General features: G+C 39.0%; 1 protein-coding gene across 1 annotated transcript; it reads right to left on the minus strand.

Annotated features, from left to right (window-relative positions):
* Window positions 1–12,557: 12,557 nt before the first annotated feature.
* Window positions 12,558–17,551, minus strand: LOC136747764 (uncharacterized). Its single transcript, XM_066700942.1, is given in 8 exon segments — window positions 12,558–13,415; window positions 13,997–14,107; window positions 14,546–14,691; window positions 15,058–15,108; window positions 15,111–15,207; window positions 15,678–15,744; window positions 15,920–16,044; window positions 17,291–17,551. Coding segments are annotated over 8 exon segments (831 nt in total). The 5' UTR covers window positions 17,345–17,551; the 3' UTR covers window positions 12,558–13,235.
* Window positions 17,552–21,143: the final 3,592 nt, after the last annotated feature.

Genomic DNA, 21,143 nt, shown 5'->3' on the forward strand with positions numbered 1-21,143 from the left:
CTTTACATTACATCCCCCATTATTTTCGGATGGACGATGATCTGAGAAATAAGTTGTATTTTTATGATAACTATACAGATGCGGTCAGCTGATTTATAATACGAAAGGGCACACATTTTTCTTTCATTTGATTTAAGATAAATGCATATGGCACAAACTATCAAGGAGCAAGGAATGTCGTGTCTTGCAACCAATCCATCTCTTGTCTGCCTGATTAACTGCAGTTTGGTTTCAATTGGAGGGGGTGACAGTTTTACTGCTGCTGCTTGTAAACAGGTTAGAAGCAAAACGAATAGTGTTTCTCTACACAACAACATCATGATCTGATCTATATTTTAGTACTGTTTCTTGCTCACCTGTTCCTGGTCAATGCCAGTGTTTTCCAAGTACACAAAGCCAATCTCAGTGAAGGCTTCTTTCATCTCTTCGACTATGTTTCTCAGCTGCTCATCAAGAACCTTATCTCCCTCTGGCATATAGGCTCCAAAATCAACCACAGGAATATTCATTTTGGGGTTCAGAAGTCTTACAGTTACTCTGAAAACAATCACAGACATGAATAGACTTAAATTTAACAAAAGAATAAAGATTTATTATAATGTAATACTCTTATACAACAGGGAAAATGCAACACTGAGTAGCCTACACAGGGTACATAGCACACATAATAAATAAACATATGCATTTAAATATATTTAATTAATATATAATATATATATACACACATTTGGACATTTGGACAGTGACACAATTTTCATCATTTTGGCTCTGTATGCCACCACAATGGATTTGAAATTAAACAAGATGTGTAGACTTTCATCTTTAATTTGAGGGTAGTTACATTCAAATTGGGTGAATGGTGTAGGAATTACACCAATTGTCATGTCGGTCCTCCCAATTTTAGCATCTCAAACGTATTTGGAAAAACTAACATAATCATGAATTAAATTATGAGTTTCAATACTTGGTTGCAAATCCTTTGAAACTATCTGAAGTCTGGAACCCATACACATCACCAGATGCTGGGTTTCTTCCCTGGTGATGCTCTGCCAGGCCTGTACTGCAGTCTTTAGTTCCTGCTTGTTCTTGGGGCGTTTTGCCTTCAGCAAGTGAAATGCATGCTGAGTTGGATTCAGGTCAGGTGATTGACTTGGCCATTGCAGAACATTCTACTTCTTCGCCTTAAAAAAAGTCTTTGGTTGCTTCCCCAGTATGCTTTGGGTCATTGTCCATCTGCACTGTGAAGCGCTGTCCAATGAGTTTTGAAGCATTTGGCTGAATCTGAGCAGATAATATAGCCCTAAACACTTCAGAATTCATCATCAATAAATACAGGGGAACCAGTTCCCTTGACAGCCATACATGTCCGTACCATAACGTGCTTCACAGATGAGGTGGTATGTTTCAGATCATGAGCAGTTCCTTTTCTTTTCCATACTCTTCTCTTCCCATCATTCTGGTATGTTGATATTTGTCTCATCTATCCATAGGATGTTGTTCCAGAACTTTACAGGGTTCTTTAGATTATTTTTTGGTCTTCCTGTTTCCTGTTTCCATCTTGTGGTAAACCCTCTGTATTTACTCTGATGAAGTCTTCTCTTGATTGGTGACTTTGACACAGATACGCCTACCTCCTGGACGGTGTTCTTGATCTGGCCAAATGTTCTGAAGGGGTTTTTCTTCACCAGGGAAAGAATTCTTCTGTCATCCACCAGAATTGTTTTTTTCATGGATCTTCCAGGCCTTTTGATGTTCCTGTGCTCACCAGTGCGTTCTTTCTTTTTAAGAATCTTTTGCCATCTCTCTGATTGGTTTGTTTTGATTTCTAAGGCAAAACTGAAGGCAAAACGCCCCAAGAACAAGCAGGAACTAAAGACAGCTGCAGTGCAGGCCTGGCAGAGCATCACCAGGGAAGAAACCCAGCATCTGGTGATGTCTATGGGTTCCAGATTTCAGGCAGTCATTGACTGCAAAGGATTTGCAACCAAGTATTGAAACTCACAATGTAATTCATGATTATGTTAGTTTGTCCAAATACTTTTGAGACACTAAAATGTGGGAGACCACATATAAAAATGGGTGTAATTCCTACACTGTTTGGATGTAACCACCGTCAAAGATTAAAGTCTACACTTAAAGTACATCTTGATTGTTTACTTTCAAATCCATTGTGGTGGTGTACAGAGCCAAAATTATGACAATTGTGTCACTGTCCAAATTTGTATAGACCTAACTGTATATTATACACTGATCAGCTATAACATTATGATCACCTGCCTAATATTGTGTAGGTCCCCCTTTTGCTGCCAAAACAGCCCTGACCCGTCGAGGCATGGACTCCACTACAAGGTGTGCTGTGGTATCTGGCACCAAGACGTTAGCAGCAGATCCTTTAAGTCCTGTAAGTTGCGAGGTGGGGCCTCCATGGATCGGACTTGTTTGTCCAGCACATCCCACAGATGCTCGATTGGATTGAGATCTGGGGAATTTGGAGGCCAAGTCAACACCTTGAACTCGTGATTCATCAGACCAGGCCACCTTCCTCCATTGCTCCGTGGTCCACTTCTGATGCTCACGTGCCCATTGTAGGCGCTTTCGGCAGTGGACAGGGGTCAGCATGGGCACCCTGACTGGTCTGTGGCTACGCAGCCCCATATGCAACAAACTGCGATGCACTGTGTGTTCTGACACCTTTCTATCAGAACCAGCATTAACTTTTTCAGCAATTTGAGCTACAGTAGCTCGTCTGTTGGATCGGACCACACGGGCCAGCCTTCGCTCCCCACGTGCATCAATGAGCCTTGGCCGCCCATGACCCTGTTGCCGGTTCACTGCTTTTCCTTCCTTGGATCACTTTTGATAGGTACTGACCACTGCAGACCAGGAACACCCCACAAGAGCTGCAGTTTTGGAGATGCTCTGATCCAGTCGTCTAGCCACCACAATTTGGCTCTTGTCAAAGTCGCGCAGATCCTTACCCATTTTTCATGCTTCTAACACATCAACTTTGAGGACAAAATGTTCACTTGCTGCCTAATATATCCCACCCACTGACAGGTGACATGATAACGAGATTATCAGTGTTATTCACTTCACCTGTCAGTGGTCATAATGTTATGGCTGATCGGTGTATATATCATATATACATACACACAAAGTGAAGAAAGTCTACACACCCTTTAACTTCTTCATTTTATTTTGTTGTGTCAGTGCCTACACACTATACTCTGCACTGTTAAGCGGGGAAAAAGTTATTGTCTGTTGGGATAGGAGTACCAACTTTGCACACCTACATTTGGCAATATTCGACCACTCTTCTTTACTAAACTCTTCAAACTCTGTCAAGTTCCTTGCGGAGTGTTGATGGACAGCAATCTTCAAGTCATGCTACACATTTTTGAATGGATTTAGGTCTGTTTTTTTTTATAGTGTAGCTTTGGCTGTGTTCTTTGGGTTGTTGTCATGCTTAGTGGGCTTATCGCTCTACTGGGTGGAGCTGCTACAGTGTGGAGCGGGAATAGAAGCATCTGTGCGGTGCAGTTTTAATCCCAGCTTTGTGGAATGCTTGGGATATTGTTGTCACATTCACATGTTTTGACCACATAAGCCTGTAGCTCTTGCAAAGTTGCCAGTGAGGGGGTCCGGAGGCTCTGTTATGCTGTGGGGGGCATTTTCCTGACATGGTTTGGTCCACTTGTCCCCTTAGAGGTAAGGGTCAGTGCAAATCATTACAATGTTATTCTGAGTGATCACCTTTATCCTATGGTGAAACATTTTTATCCTGATGGGAGTGGTCTCTTCCAGGATGACAATGCCCCCATCTACAGGGCACGAGGGGTCACTGAATGGTTTGAGGAGTATGAAAATGATCTGAATCATATGCTACCAGATCTCAACCCAACTAAACACCTATGGGAGATTTTGGACTGACGTGTTAAGACACCACTCTCCACCACCATAATCAAAACACCAAATGAGGGAATATATTTTGGCAGAATGGTGTTCATCCCTCCAGTAGAGTCCAGAGACTTGTAGGATCTATGCCAAGGCACATTGACTGTTCTGGTGGGTCATGGTGGCCCAACACCTTACTGAGACACGTTATGTTGTTTTTTCCTATAATGTGTCACCTGTCTGTGTGTGTGTGTGTGTGTGTGTGTATATATATATATATATATATATATATATATATATATATATATATACACTCACCTATAGGATTATTAGGAACACCTGTTCAATTTCTCATTAATGCAATTATCTAACCAACCAATCACATGGCAGTTGCTTCAATGCATTTAGGGGTGTGGTCCTGGTCAAGACAATCTCCTGAACTCCAAACTGAATGTCTGAATGGGAAAGAAAGGTGATTTAAGCAATTTTGAGCGTGGCATGGTTGTTGGTGCCAGACGGGCCGGTCTGAGTATTTCACAATCTGCTCAGTTACTGGGATTTTCACGCACAACCATTTCTAGGGTTTACAAAGAATGGTGTGAAAAGGTAAAAACATCCAGTATGCGGCAGTCCTGTGGGCGAAAATGCCTTGTTGATGCTAGAGGTCAGAGGAGAATGGGCCGACTGACTCAAGCTGATAGAAGAGCAACTTTGACTGAAATAACCACTCGTTACAACCGAGGTATGCAGCAAAGCATTTGTGAAGCCACAACACGTACAACCTTGAGGCGGATGGGCTACAACAGCAGAAGACCCCACCGGGTACCACTCATCTCCACTACAAATAGGAAAAAGAGGCTACAATTTGCACAAGCTCACCAAAATTGGACAGTTGAAGACTGGAAAAATGTTGCCTGGTCTGATGAGTCTCGATTTCTGTTGAGACATTCAGATGGTAGAGTCAGAATTTGGCGTAAACAGAATGAGAACATGGATCCATCATGCCTTGTTACCACTGTGCAGGCTGGTGGTGGTGGTGTAATGGTGTGGGGGATGTTTTCTTGGCACACTTTATTGGACATCGTTTAAATGCCACGGCCTACCTGAGCATTGTTTCTGACCATGTCCATCCCTTTATGACCACCATGTACCCATCCTCTGATGGCTACTTCCAGCAGGATAATGCACCATGTCACAAAGGTCGAATCATTTCAAATTGGTTTCTTGAACATGACAATGAGTTCACTGTACTAAACTGGCCCCCACAGTCACCAGATCTCAACCCAATAGAGCATCTTTTGGATGTGGTGGAACGGGAGCTTCGTGCCCTGGATGTGCATCCCACAAATCTCCATCAACTGCAAGATGCTATCCTATCAATATGGGCCAACATTTCTAAAGAATGCTTTCAGCACCTTGTTGAATCAATGCCACGTAGAATTAAGGCAGTTCTGAAGGCGAAAGGGGGTCAAACACAGTATTAGTTCCTAATAATCCTTTAGGTGAGTGTATATATATATATATAACAAAAAAAGCTGGGGCATTTTTTTAAACCTCTGCCTGCAATCTGTGATCCACTTTGGGCTACATTAATTACAATGCATATATATTATATAGCCTGGAAATAAGATGTATTACTATAAGGCCACAAAAAGTAAATATTATTAAAGGGGGTGTAGACTTTCTAGACACCGTATGTAAACCGTGGTGTAAACGAATTAGGCTTTCACACAGTCTTAACACAATATTACAGTTGAAAGCGAAACTAAAATGATGCTCATTCTCTAGTTCCACACACGGTCGTAAAACAGATAATTTTAAAAATTGCTTTTTAATATTTTATTCATTTTCACACTGTGGAACTAAAAATATAAAAGCAAAGTCTTCACATATGATTATTTAAGATGTAATAGCATACTCAAGCATCAGTACAGAGGCGTGCGAATAATTTGCATTGTTTAATCGATTATGTATTTTACAAAAGTTCTAAAAAGAAAATGATCATAGCTTTCACTCCGAAGCAAAGTACTATCTTTTAAAAAATAATAAAAATAAACCTGTCTCGTTTTTTCACTCCACACATGGGCCGGGAATTGAACGAGGGAGCTCCGGTGTCGTGTACAATGCGCTCGCAAAAGAAAGGTATCATGAAGTGTCAGGCCTATCCCTGCCAGGACTCACTCGTAACTTCATTCTGATTGGCCAGGATGAACTGAATTACGATTGGCTCTCATTCCCGCCCTGCTATTGGCTGCTGAATCGCGAGGGTGACTCCTAGGGTTTTAGTGGAAGAAGAAGAGTGTGGTGGATTCCAAGGGGATTGAGATGGAGAGATAGGAAGAAGGTGAGGAAGAGTGGGGGGGAAAAACAGGAGATCCGATTTGGAGAGGTTGAGCTTGAGGTGTTGTGAGTGCATCCAGGCAGAGATAGCAGACAAGCAGGAAGAGGTGCGAGAGGGGATGAGAGGGTCGGAAGAGGGAAAAGACAGGAAGATCTGAGCATCATCTGTGGTGGTAGGAGAAACCATGGGATGCGATGAGGGGGCCCAGGGAGCGAGTGCCTCTCTCATGCGAGCGCTTTCAATTCGTTGCAATTGACATGTATGGAGGGTGATCAGTGCCAAAATGAAGATGAACGTGGTTATGAACATGAAGATCATTATTGACATGAATATTACAATGTTGCCATAAAAACTGGTCGAAAGTCAGACATTTCCACGCAGAGCAGTGGCGGACAGACGTATTGGATTAGCCAATACGCACACTGGCTACCGCCCACTACCCCTGATTGACAGAGTTCAATGTTTTGTAACATTGAAAAAGAAAATGCAATACAAGAGACGCTACGAAATTTAAAAGCGCACTGTAAATAGAAAAGAGACAAAAGTGAAATATATACATGTTGAAAATAATGAATTAATAAATACATTTTCAAATAAATAAACGAATAAATAGATTTTGAAATATAGGCCTAAATATCCATGTATTTATTCAATCATGTATTTATTTTCTCTGTGTATTTTTTTTTAATATACATACATATATACATAAAAAATATCCATACATCATAATTCGAACCCGCAAAATACCAGACTCAGAGTCCTGCGCTTTAGTTTAACCACTATATGTATAGCCTATGTATATGTGTTCTATAGCTCCACAATAAATTGTATAAAGCCTAAAATAAATGCAATACAGTGAAATGTAGGACTTAATTTAACACCACCAGGGGTTTTCAAACCGTTCCTGGAGTACCCCCTGCCCTGCTGGTTTGTGTTCCAACCTAGGTCTTAATTACTTAATTGAAAGGTATTGCTTTGTCAGGTCAATTAAGGATTCAATTAAGCAATTAAGACCTTGGATGGAACACAAACCAGCAGGGCAGGGGGTACTCCAGGACCGGTTTGAAAACCCCTGGTATAGATAAAGGGAGGTGATCTATACTATGTAATGTGAGTGAGTAGATGTGTCTTTGTAAATGTTCCAAATACAAAATACAATATGGAAACTATTAAGTTTTAACTTCCATTGAAACACGTCTGTCCACCATTGCTCTGCGTTGAAATTCCTGACTTAGAACACAAGAACATAAGAAAGTGTACAAACGAGAGGAGGCCATTCGCCCCATCGTGCTCGTTTGGTGTCCATTAATAACTGAGTGGTCGAAGGATCCTATCCAGTCTGATTTTAAAGGTTTACAAATTGTCTCTTCAGCCACATCGCTGGGGAGTTTGTTCAGATTGTGACGCCTCTCTGTGTGAAGAAGTGTCTCCTGTTTTCCATCTTGAATGCCTTGAAGCCCAATCTCCATTTGTGTCCCCGGGTGCGTGTGTCCCTGCTGATCTGGAAAAGCTCCTCTGGTTTGATGTGGTTGATGCTTCATGATTTTGAAGACTTGAAACAATGTTCAACTATACATGAGAGTAACAGATTTTTTAAGTGTGTTGAACACTATTTTCCTAATTGTTGCAAATAGAGGCTGTGCATACTTCAACTCTACACATATAACTTAAACTTTACAGATTCAGATTACATTATGAAACCATAGACATATTAGTGAATGAAGTACTAAAAACCAAAAAATACCAGACCTGTTTGGCAGACACACAAATCATCCCAGACAGCGGAATCGGCCCGGTTCTGGAAACGCTGTTGTACATAGTTAATGTAAAATAAATAAAAAAAAAAAACATAACTAAGTATATATATATATAATATATATTACTTTACTTTTGATGATAGTTTTACTTGGTATAGAAAATGTATGAAAAATAAAGTTGGAGATCTCGTCTTCATTAGTGTTGGTCGTTTAAGGGCAGGCGGCTTTCGAGCACCGGCCTCGAGTGACCAGGTGAACCTTTGTTCATTTTTGTGGTATTCAAGTAGGTATTAATTCCATATTTTTTAGGTTTAGTTATTTAGATAGTTGTCAGTTTAGTGAAATTATTTAGTTCCTTTATAGTTCTTCCAATCCAAAGAAGGTGAGGGTTTGATATTCCACTCGCGCTGCCCGACATCCCAAGCACGGCTAGCGTTTACAACCCAACTCTCACACGAAGAAGGACAATTGTGAATTCTGTCACAACCTTGTTTTACTTGTGAATCATAAGCATAATTTGTGAAAATCAATAACACACCCTACATAGCCTATCTGGAGATAAGTAAACAGAAGTATTAAAGTTGCCACAAGCAGACACAGGAGAGTACAGATGAGAGGCAGCCATCTTGTTGTTTGTTTTCGTTTCAGACAGTCTTAGCATTGCTCATTTGGTTTTAACTTTGCCGTAATTGAAGTTAATCTTGTCTGTAGTTTGCCTTAATTGTCGGGAGTGGAGTAGTGGTTAGGGCGTGGAGGGCTGTGGGCTCAATCCCCAGGTGGGGGCCACTGCTGTTGTACCTTACCTACACTGCCCAGCTGTATAAATGGGTACAAATATACAAATAATGTGATATGTTGTAACAATTGTTAGTCACCCTGGATAAGGTTGTCTGCTAAGAAATCGGGTAATAATAATAATAATTATTATTATTATTATTATTGAAGTCAATTCAGTTCAGCTGGTGAAAGTAAATAGGTGAAAGCTTAAGAGTATGAAATTAGGCAGATTTGAAGAGGGGGTGTGGACATGTGAACATCTTTGAGAGACGTTTTAATAGGATGAAAATGCGGAATGACGTCCAATCAAAAAAGATCGAAACTAAACTGCATTTCTGGCAGTACATTCAAGTGCGTATAAAGTGGATATACACGTGTAATTGGATCAAATGAAATGCGCCGCGTTGTACCGGAGGTGTGTGTAACCCCAAAGCCGCTTGATCTGGTAAAGTGCGTCATGTGAGACTCGAGTCTACACAATTGTTTTATTATATTATCTTGCACATTAATGTGTACCGACCTTTCGCTCCATATAGTGTAAATAGTGTTGGTATTTTTGTATGCGATACTTATACAAGTTTTAAAATGTTGATGATGGTTTATTATTATTATTATTATTGTTGTTGTTAGGATAGTTTAAGTACACTTGTTCTTTCTGTGAGCATGTTCAGCATACAGCAACTACAGCATTTATTTTATGAATCAGAAATTAAAAACATGTTGAAAATGTTACTCATTAAATTAGTTTGCGTTTCAGTTCCTGTTTTTAATATTTTGGCATGCATACATGTAATACATTTGTAAATATGTCTGCTCCTAATCTATGCTTTATAATTATAGGATATTTATTATTACATTTTCTAAATCTATAAATATTGCATGTAAACCTATTTTTTCCTAACAAATAATGATATTATTGTCTGTGATTCAAGGGTACCTTTTGACCAGCAACACTGAAATGAATATCCGTGTGGTGGATTTTGGAGACTATAGGCTGGGGGAAGATGCCTTTACTGAGATTAGCTTTGTGTACATAAAAACCCTGGAATTGAGATAGAAGAGGTGAGGAAGAAACTGGTGCTTTCAATTTGATGATTTGAGTCTATACAATGAAAATCATATTTCAGTGTACAATAGTGCCAGTGACCCTTTGGCTAATGTGTTTGATGTAGATTGATGTAAATGGCATATTTATGAGTCTAAAAGTAATAGAAGTATCATTTAACTTTTGTAAGTAGCATTTAACATTTGTCCTTAATTTGTCAAGGTGGAATCTGCTCTGGAAATCTCCAAAAAAAAAAAAATTCTGCCAGAAGACATCAAAAAGCAGTTCACTCGGTCTGTTCAACCTAGCATTCCAAACCATGGCTGGGTTTCACCTGAAACCGAAACGTCCAGTGACATTATGATACAAATACTAGAAAGCTGTTCACAATCAAGTTTCCTCTAACCGTTACCCCGTTGGCTCATGGTTTTAACAAAAAGTTGTACCAAAGCACAGTTACTCATTTTGCATGGCCTGGGCATGTAAGATCTTCGCCCTTTTTTTTCTTGATTAAATTATTCCTTTCTATAGACATGTCAGACAATACTAGCTTTATGATACAGCCACATACAAAATGTTAGTGCCTAACATACAATGTCCCATTTTATTTTTCAGATTAAACCCACTTCGCCCAGGAGACCTCAAAGAAGCATTCAATATTGTTTCTATACAACCTGACACAGTAAGATTCTCTTCTTATTTTAAATATCTGCCAATTGTTTTAGTTAAATACAACAAAAAGTGTCTTGCTGGTTTCCGTAAAACTACGGAGTCATTCTTTACCCGATGTGAGCAGCTGGCACTGAGGGTACTCAGAGTGATGGCCTTGAGTTTAGATCTAGATGGTGACTTCTTTGTGAGCAAACACAATGATATGGGAGGTATGTAGACCCTTTCCACAGCGTATGTAAATGTGTGCCATATGACAATAATTCATCTTCTGACCAACAAGAGGAAATGTATTTGATCTTTTGTAGTACATAGTCATGTTTGTAATTACCGGTACCGAGAAAGGGGGAAGATGGTGTAACGTTCAGAAATGTTGCTTAGAGTCTTTCCCACAAGATATTGTCTTATATATTGATATATACAATATATATATTGTATTAGTAATTATCTGTGAGGATTAGGTGTGATGACATGATATGTTGAATTAACTATGTAACTATGTACAATAAAGTAATTTTTCTGTGACAATGACTGAATTATTGTTTTATGTCCTTAAATGCAATATTATTGACATTATATAAATACATCACATCTAGTTTGATGTTTCTGTGACAATCACTGAATTCTTTTTTTATTTTTTTATTTTTTTAAGCTTTAAATGTCTGTTGAATGTCTGAATATAAAACCAACATTACCTCCATTACTACTACTGGCTTCAAGGGAGACTTCAGTCACAGGGGCCGTTTAAAAAAAAAAAAAACTATTTTCTTCTCAGCTTCTTTGCTTAACATACTATTTTTGTTTTGAAAAGAAAAGGGTCTAAAAAGAAACAATAGTAATAATACAGTTTAGTCACATCAACATGTATTTCTGCATCTCCACATAGTTGCATATCACATTGTATTTGTAAATGGACAGTCCCCTCCACATTTATTGATACCTGATTCAATGTAACAAAAAGTTGGTTTTAGCGACAAAAACATCTTGACAGCACTTCGCTTTTACTTTCCAGGATGTATGACCTCACTTACTGTACTTACATGGGTAAATTGGAAGTTGTAAAATGTATTATACTTTGAATTGCTTTGTATAATGTACATTTTAATTTGTAATGTTTGATGCCTTGTACTTAACTGTATTCTTGCACTTTGTATTGCACTTGTTGTAAGTCGCCCTGGATAAGGGCATCTGCGAAGAAATAATAATAATAATAATAATAATAATAATAATAATAATAAATAATACAAAATAAAAGATTTAAGATTTTTGGGATAAATACATGCAAATAATATTCAGTTGTGGGCCGACACCTGGCAGATTAAATTCAATGTGGACAAGTGCAAGGTATTACATGCAGGTAACAATAATGTCCACTATAATTACACTATGGGAGGAATAGAAAGACCTAGGAGTCTATGTGGACTCCTCACTTTCTCCATCAAAACAATGGGGGGAAGCAATAAAAAAGGCAAACAGAATGTTAGGGTATATTGTCAAAAGTGTAGAATTTAAAACAAGGGCAGTAATGTTCAGACTGTACAAAGCGCTAGTTAGAGCTCATCTGGATACTGTGTACAGTTATGGGCTCTGCACTTCAAGAAAGATATTGCGGCTCTAGAGGCAGTTCAGAGGAGAGCAACCAGACTTATTCCAGGTCTGAAGGGAAAGTCCTACTGAGAGACTGAGGAACTGAACCTTTTCACCCTGGAACAGAGGAGACTACGTGGGGACAGAGAACAACTTACATTTCATACAATGGTAAATTACTTTTGGAAAATAGTGTATGTATACTTGGTAAGACCACTAATTTATACACACGTACACCAGAGTTTCACACAGGAAAACAAAAGTTAGTTTTCCAATGTTGTTGTTTATTCTTCCTGAATAACAGAAAACGGGCTGAAATAACATCTACCCTAACTTAAATTAAATATTTAAACCATATTCAAAGACCTTATTATTTGGTTCGGTGACCACCAGCATTTAACACCCCCCCCTTCCACAGACAGGACAGACAGACACACTCAGAGAACACCGCAGTCCTTCCAATGAACACGTCCCCAAGGGTCCCATATCGCTACTATATATTTATTTCACTACAATTTGTTACACTTCATATCATTGGATACATGGATACATTACTACAAATTATGTGAATCACTTTAATCTACCCACAAAATACTGATTGTAGGAGTATTATTACATTTTGAACGTTGTGTATTTAAAATAAGTAAAACATTTTTACAGATAAGCTAGCACATTGACAGTCATACAATTCTTTATCTCTTGATTAATTTGCATGATAAAATAAACCTAAATTTATTTGCTAAATCAACTTTTAGTTTTACTTCATCAAAGGTACGACTACATTTGGAACCTATTGTATAAATGTATAAACTGGGGGTGACAGGCAGGGCACTATATATTATCTCCATATGCAGTGCTGTATGTATTGGCTGTTCCATTAATATTAATATATATTAAAATTAATATTTTTAATACAAAGAGACCATCAAAGATTCTATGTCAAAATTATTGTACAATACTTGATTCTCTTTAAGGTTAAGTAAAAGCAAATAAAAACAGAAAAGGAAGATTTATAGATTAATGAAAATTTATATCAGTCAATCATAAGACAACATTTTATTTTCACAGAAACGTATAATCTCGTTGCTGTTGTACCATGTTGTTGTTTGGTACGATATGTAGCCGGAAGTCCCAAAGCTGAGGCAGCCTAACACACAAGTTTATTTTACTTCTCTCCATAAGAAGCATAAAAACGTTCATTAAGGTAATCCAGAGAGTTGATTGGAGGGTATTTGTTTGAGCCATCAAAGCAAGAAATTATTGCATCATCATCAGGGTGCACAAAGAAGGCCATAGACTGTCTTGTAGTCTTATCATCATCAGCTGGGAGTAATACCCTGTGCTTCTATTTAAAAAACAAAACACCAAGGCAAAATATTCAGTCTAATCTTTTTATGTTTAAGATTAATACAAACCAGACTAACTCTGATTACAGTGCATCAAGGAGAATGTCAATATTTATTGGATGCATAAAGCTCTCTCTCTTTCAAAAAATGCATTGGTTAAAGTCTGAATGTTAGAAAGGGAGTGGCCTCAGCTGAGGATTAGATATTGAATGTGATTTGAACTAATTGAACCTGAGATTTGTTCAATTCATTAAGGGCAAAAAACTGACTTTATTCATCTGTCACTGTGCCATTTTGAACTACTTTTGTTATAAGAGTGTAGCTAGTTTTGTAAATCAGAACCAAAAATATACACAAAACAATCTCATTCAGCCCCCTTAGAATATTATGACACGCAAATTTGTTTTCAACAGGAGAGAACCCCCCCACACAAAAAAAAAGAAGAATAGCATACCTGAAGTCAACACAATCCAGTCATCTAAATAATTTAACATAAATATGTTTCATATCTGGACCCATCAACTCAAATTGCACAGCTCTCTATTGCTCTGGCAATCATTACAGATCTATTGCATCTTACCGCAGAAACAAAACGATCGCAAGTCCATCTCTGCATTAGGTCAGCAATGTTAATCAGAACGGTGCCAGGAATCGGAGGTGCCGATATGTACACTCCCGCTCAGCACTTTACCTTTGAAGAAGAAAAGGAGAACAGTGCTGTCATTATCATAAAGCAGAGTGGAATTTCTGCTACCATTTCATTACCATCTGATGTACGTTTAATGGACTAGTCAAAGTTTCCCTCAGTAGTATTGCTCTATTACCTTATTATAAGAGAATGTTATTATTTTTTTCTGCTTCTGTTTAAAAGATGGTTGATTCAAATCCAGTATTAGTTTGGATAAACCAAACTTTTGCAAGGAGCACAAGTTTTTACTTTGAAAAATTGAAAATGTTTCAATAAAGCACCTGTCTGTCTTGATAATGTACCAGATATATTTTAATTTTTGCCTATTTTCTGCGTGTGTATTAAGTCATGCAAAATAGACTGGGCGGAAAACAAAGGTTGGAAATTATGCACTCAGATATGGAAATCTGGGAACAAAGAAAGCTCTTGCATGACAGATACCTGTAATCCACCCTCACTACTTTGAAATAGCAGCGTAATGGATCCATAGTCTGAATGCTCTCCACATCGGATCTGTCCCTCTTTCACTGAGGACCTGTCCACAGGGGGGTAGTACAGGGTCCTGAGGCCGGTGGGGTTTTTATCACCTGTGTGAAACAACATTGTTTTATGCATAGAGAGTGCTCAGGTCTACTTACTATAACCTAGATCTTATCAAGTAACTATCATCAAGCAACAAGTCACATTTAAATAATTAAAGCCTCAGATTCCATTATTCATCACCTTTTTCAGAACACTATTATTTTTCAAGATTTCAACTCACATAGAAGAGTGTGATCAAAAGGAACCTGGGGGCAAGGTAACCAAAGATATACAGCTCTGGAAAAAATTAAGAGACCACTTAACATTGATTTCTGAACTTGGAGATGTCTCTTAATCTTGTCCAGAGATGTATATTTTATTAAAGACATGAAGATCTGCACGACCTAACCCTGTGGTGTGGGAGTACATACCGCTCATCTGGTTGTGTTTGCTCACAAAGAAGTCACCATCCAATCCCAGGCCATGACTCTGAGAATCCTCAGGGACAGTTTGTCACAACGTTTAAAGAATGACTCAATAATCTCCTGGAAACCAGCCAGCACATCTTCAGAAGGCCACACCTGTTGAATTGTAGGGAAACAGTCATACATTATAAAAACTGTGTTTCTTTTAACTGATACAATGGCCAGTAAGTGTGCAGCAGTGTGGTGTATTGCTTAGGGCTTTGGACTCGTGGAGGGTCGTGGGTAGGGCCCCCCGGCTGATGTGCCCTTGAGCAAGCTACTGTGCCTACTGTAGATCGCTCCAGTTTAATGAATTAAATACAAAAAAATAAAAGCTGTATAAATGGGTAATTGTATTTAAAAAATAATTATGAATTGTAACAATTATAACAAGTCGCTGGGGCTTCTGCTGAGAAATGTAATATAGTGTAGCATGCCAGAGGGTAGTGTAGTGATCTCGAGCCTCGCTAAGAGTCCTGGGCCTTAAGATCGCTGCACTGTGGCATGGGAGCCTGGGGTTTGAGTCCGTCGTGGCCGCTACCCTCGAAATACTACAATATATTAAGTGAAAATAAAAAGATTGTTACTATGTCAGGATGTACAGCTGAAATATTAAACGCCTCTTTGAGGTCTCCTGGGCGATCAGGATTTAACCTGAAAATTTAAACCGAACAATGTTAGGCACTTAAAAATAGACCTGAGAAAAAAATGAATGCTGTTTGTAAATTAACTATGTAAACCACTCTGATGTCCAGCACTGTTGGAGTGGGTGGCATTCTTCAGGTCTTTAGTAGGATTGGTATGTTGGTTTATCTTAATGTCACCATACCTTTCAGTCCCCACTGAAACCCAGCCATGATTGGGAAAGTGTGGTTGACTGGACCTAATGAACTGTTTTTTAATGTCTTCAGGCAGAAGAAAGATTTTTTTGGAGATATCCAGTACTGAATTCACCTATTAGAAAAAGGGAAAAATATAAAATGCTACAGCAGGTATTATTATTATTGCCATTGTATTATTAATATTAATTATAAGATTGAAATACTTGCTGTGTCTGCTAAATTGCAGTGGTTAATGTGTAACAATTCTGGAATACTAATACTTTGTTTATAGATATAAACCTGATAGATTTTTAAAATATCACACAATAAAACATGTTAATCATGTCGTTTAGTGTTAGGCTATGGCACACCAGTGTATCTTTCACGCATGAACAGGTATGCCACTGAATATCTGAAAAATCATGTGAGAAATTTTAAATAAATACAAGTTTGTTTTAATTTGTTGATAAACGCAAAAATATATATTTGAAGGACTAGTGTGCCATATTTGATAAAATCAATTGTACTTAAACCAAGAATTTCAGTTCATACAGATAGCTCCTCCTTAGTAATCAGAATATTTATCTTGAACTGTGACACTGCATTGCAGTGTGGGAAGGAGAGCTCTTAAACTATACATTGATGTATTACATTAGATTACCTGCCTCTAATTAAAACTCAATTTTCCAATTTCTAATGAAGCATACCATTAACAAATTATTCCTACCAGAATTATACAACTGTATTACTCTTCGCTTTCTCACTCAAAGTAAATGTGTTCAATTTAATTAGGACAAACTCCAAACTCCAAAACAGTTGTAGGTACACCTTTTTGTTGTTTAAATCATGATATAGGCTAGGTATGTAGCTTATAAAACGTTGCATTGCATAAAACGTCACTATTTGGTAGATATATAGGATGCTCTCAGAATCATGACTACATTTTCTAAAATTGTTTCCCAAAATGACATCTATTTGCATATAATGTTCTACAGTCTATATTTGCTTGGTCCCCTGAAAGCAATGCTTACAGCTAAACGTTTTCACGCTCTGTGTCGGGGTGAAAAAGCAATTAAGCGAATCGTTTCTTGAAATGTGTTTGCGCATTTGGTGCAACTGTCATTACACGCAGAATAAGTGTGTGTAGTGAGACGGTAAAACAAAACGAAACTAACACATCCACATTAACTTGCGGCCTCTAAACTACATTACCCTCCGAGCTGCGTTTTCCTGCAGATATCCAGGTCCCGTCCTGGCTACACACACCGCGCAGATATCAGCTTAGTCTTCACTAAAGTTGCCACCAGATACCCTACCGACCACAGAATTCACATATGTATTTATTTTTTTATTTCAGTTTCTATCACGAAACAGCATACCTCCCCCTTATCTGATTGTGTTGTTGTAATTGGGTTGTGTTTATTCCACAACATCTGCCTGACTGACAGGTTTTTCGTCCTCAGTGTAACTCCCACGGGTAAGGCAATGGTCTTGTAGCGCAGTTCTGCGCAGATCTGCACAATCCCACCGATCCCATTGGCGGAGCAGCGCAGATCCTCGCTACACGAACACGACCAGACGTGACCGCTTGAATGCAAATACCTGTTACTTCCAATAGCGCATGTCACAGTATCAGTATGTACAAGGGTTGCAATTATGATGATTAAGCAATACGTATTAAATTACATCAGGAAAGGATAAGAGCCTAACCTTTATTTTACACAAACTACATAGCTATTTTTAAATTCCTGCATCACCACAATCATAACGAGTTGTCCTGATTGTTAGTTTCCCTTAAATAAAATCCACTCTGTTTGGTACCACATGGTAGTATTGGTTCTTTGCCGCCCACAACCGTAAGAATACGTTTTCGTTATTATTTTAATATATTGCTTACATTATATCAAGCTAAAGTTTCATTATCTGCGATCCTGAAAAGCAATCCTTTTTAACCTCACATCACTTTTCAGACAATATTGGCTTCTTAAAGTTGCAAATTGAACGGGTTATTGTTGTATAAATATGAGATCTGAAAATAATCACTGATACGTTTCTCCTCCATTTAACTATTTTGGTATCTCCACTGAGCCTCATTCTGTTCTGTGATTGGCTGATGGCTGTCTACGTCACTGCACAGTGCGGCGAAGTTGAAAATAGTTTGTCTCTTGCGTACCTCGCTACTCTGCCACTTCTTAACCCCGCACCTCTACCGCAGCCCAATCCCGTCTCTTTTGAAACCAATGGGATCTGCCGCCCTATGTCTGGTGTGAAAGCCGCTTTACTCGAACTGGAACTGACTCCCGGCAACCTGGAACCCCTATTTAAGCCCTCTGGCCTCATGACTGGCTCCTCCAATCACATGTTCCCACGTGGGGCTAAGCCTTCATCCTGGAACTACCCCCGCTACACACACGTGAACCACATGTGACTTCTGGGGTATGCACATTGGCACCCTGCTGCTTCAGTCACCGCCGTGCTGGATTGCATCCTCGGATGCCTCTTGTACTGCGCCGGGGTGGACCCCCCACGCAGTAGATCCCCCTGTGCTGGCCATTCCATGATTTGAATCCTAATGTTTTGTTATTTTCTTCTGAGGTAGTTCTGACATAGCCTGGAGGTATGTTTTGGGTCATTATCTTGCTGTAGGATGAACCCCTGACCAACTAGGCAAATACCAGAGGGTATGCATGGCGCTGAAAAATGCTGTGGTAGCTGTTTTGGTTCAGGATGCCACTCACTCTGTGCAAGTCGCCGACTCTGGATCCAGCAAAAGAGCCGCAGACCATCACGCTTCCTCCTCCGTGTTTGACAGTTGGTGTCACACACTGAGGAACCATCCTTTTGCCTACTCGATAAGTACAAAAACCCTGTGTGATGAACTGAAGATTTCAAATTTTGATTAATCGGTCCATAAGACCTTCTTCCAGTCTTCAGTAGTCCGCTGGCAGTGCTTCATGGCCCAGGCAAGCCTCTTTTTCTTATTTTGCCATCTTAGCAATGGCTTTCTTACTGCCACTCAACCTGTCAAACCTGCAGTTTGAAGTCTTCTCTTCACAGTTGAAACTGAGACTTTGACTCTCAGAAACTTCTGATTCTGTTGTGGCTTTGGGTCTGCCAGACCTCTTCCTGTCAGGGTTTCCTCCAGTTTCCAAGTGTCTTTTGATGGTGAAGGAAGCTGTACTCACTTTCTTGGCAATTTCTCGAAAGGAAAGACCTACACTTTTAAGGGTTATAATGATCTGTCTGTCTTTTTCTTTGTTAATTGCCTTTGTCTCGCCATTATGATAGCAATATACTACTTCCTGCAGTAAAATACTGTCCAAATAATGCTTAAGATGGTGTAGTAACAGTCTGTTTCAACACTGCTTTTATACAGACAGAGGGTTTGTAAGTAATCAGCAAAAGTTGGGACACCTGTAGGAATTGTTAGCATCAACTTTCAAGACTTAATTTACTTCCATTGCTGCAGAACAGCAGTAAGTTGTTAACCCATTACTTGTTCCATTACATACATTTTGTTAAATGAAAGGATTCCATGATTTCTTTATCTCCAATTGTTTATTTGTTCTATGCTTTAATTTCAGAGTACATTGCGACATTAAACTGTGTAAATCTCAATAAAAACTGGAAATATTTAGGTGTTCTAAAACTTTACGGTAGTGTATACAGAATTAAATCATGTCTTACTCACCAAAAAGAGTAGCCCATGCTCTTAGCCAGCAGTAATCTTCAATTATCCTCTTGTATATATTGTAATGACTTGGGGTTCTTCATCGTAAAACAGCAGTAAATGGAGGGGACGCAGAGTTCAAGCAAACAGGAACTTTTATTTAACCCTTCACCCCAGAACTAAGCCTGCTAACGTAACAAGCATGCACACACACCACACACATGAACCACCAAGCATGCACCCCACCTACGCACGTACACCATAAACCGCCTGAAGAAACCAGTGTAATTATTTATATTAGTATTAGTATTTAATTAGCATGTTAAAGAGTCAGCAAATTAAGGGTCAAGCAAACAAATGCTAGCAAGGCTGTTTTATGAGGGATGATTCTGTAGAAGTTCTTCTCTCAGCATCTGCTTCTGGTCTTCCTGTGTTTTACTCAAGGCCGAAGAGATCACATTGCAGTGATTCATGGTTCCATTGTTCCATTATTAAAACTGTGAGATTGGACATTTTGAATGCAATAACAGGAGACATCTGCTTCCACGATGGGAGGACAGCCCACACGGATATACAGCCCACACTCTTTTGCAGACTTGCACTTTTGCAAGCTTGTGATTGGACAGGTTGCAGTACCATATGTCATTTTAGCTATAAAAGCTGTAACCATTTTGATAAACTTTAAGACCCCACAGACTCCACTTTTTCGAAAGGTTCTTCACCGCCCCATCCCCCAACACACAGACATACACCCATACACAGACATGCAAACACACATGACCGCCCCCCCAGTCTCAGATCGCTAAAATATAATCCAATTAATAATCCATAATGCAACAGAACAAATACGAACAACAGGTGAACTAAATACAAATCATAAATTATTATTATTATTATCATTATTTTTATTTCTTGGCAGACACCCTTATCCAGGGCGACTTACAACATACATTGAGGGAAAAAAGTATTTGATCCCCTGCTGATTTTGTACGTTTGCCCACTGATAAAGAAATGATCAGTCTATAATTTTAATGGTAGGTGTATTTAAACAGTGAGAGACAGAATAACAGCAAAAAAATCCAGAAAAACGCATTTCAAAAAAGTTATAAATTGATTTGCATGTTAATGAGGGAAATAAGTATTTGATCCTCTATCAATCAGCAAGATTTCTGGCTCCCAGGTGTCTTTTATACAGGTAACGAGCTGAGATTAGGAGCACTCTCTTAAAGGGAGAGCTTCTAATCTCAGCTCGTTACCTGTATAAAAGACACCTGTCCACAGAAGCAATCGATCAATCAATCAATCAATCAGATTCCAAACTCTCCACCATGGCCAAGACCAAAGAGCTGTCCAAGGATGTCAGGGACAAGATTGTAGACCTACACAAGGCTGGAATGGGCTACAAGACCATCGCCAAGCAGCTTGGTGAGAAGGTGACAACAGTTGGTGCGATTATTCGCAAATGGAAGAAACACAAAATAACTGTTAGTCTCCCTCGGTCTGGGGCTCCATGCAAGATCTCACCTCGTGGAGTTTCAATGATCATGAGAACGGTGAGGAAT

This window comes from Amia ocellicauda, chromosome 4 (assembly GCF_036373705.1).
Source record: "Amia ocellicauda isolate fAmiCal2 chromosome 4, fAmiCal2.hap1, whole genome shotgun sequence".
NCBI lineage: Eukaryota > Metazoa > Chordata > Actinopteri > Amiiformes > Amiidae > Amia > Amia ocellicauda.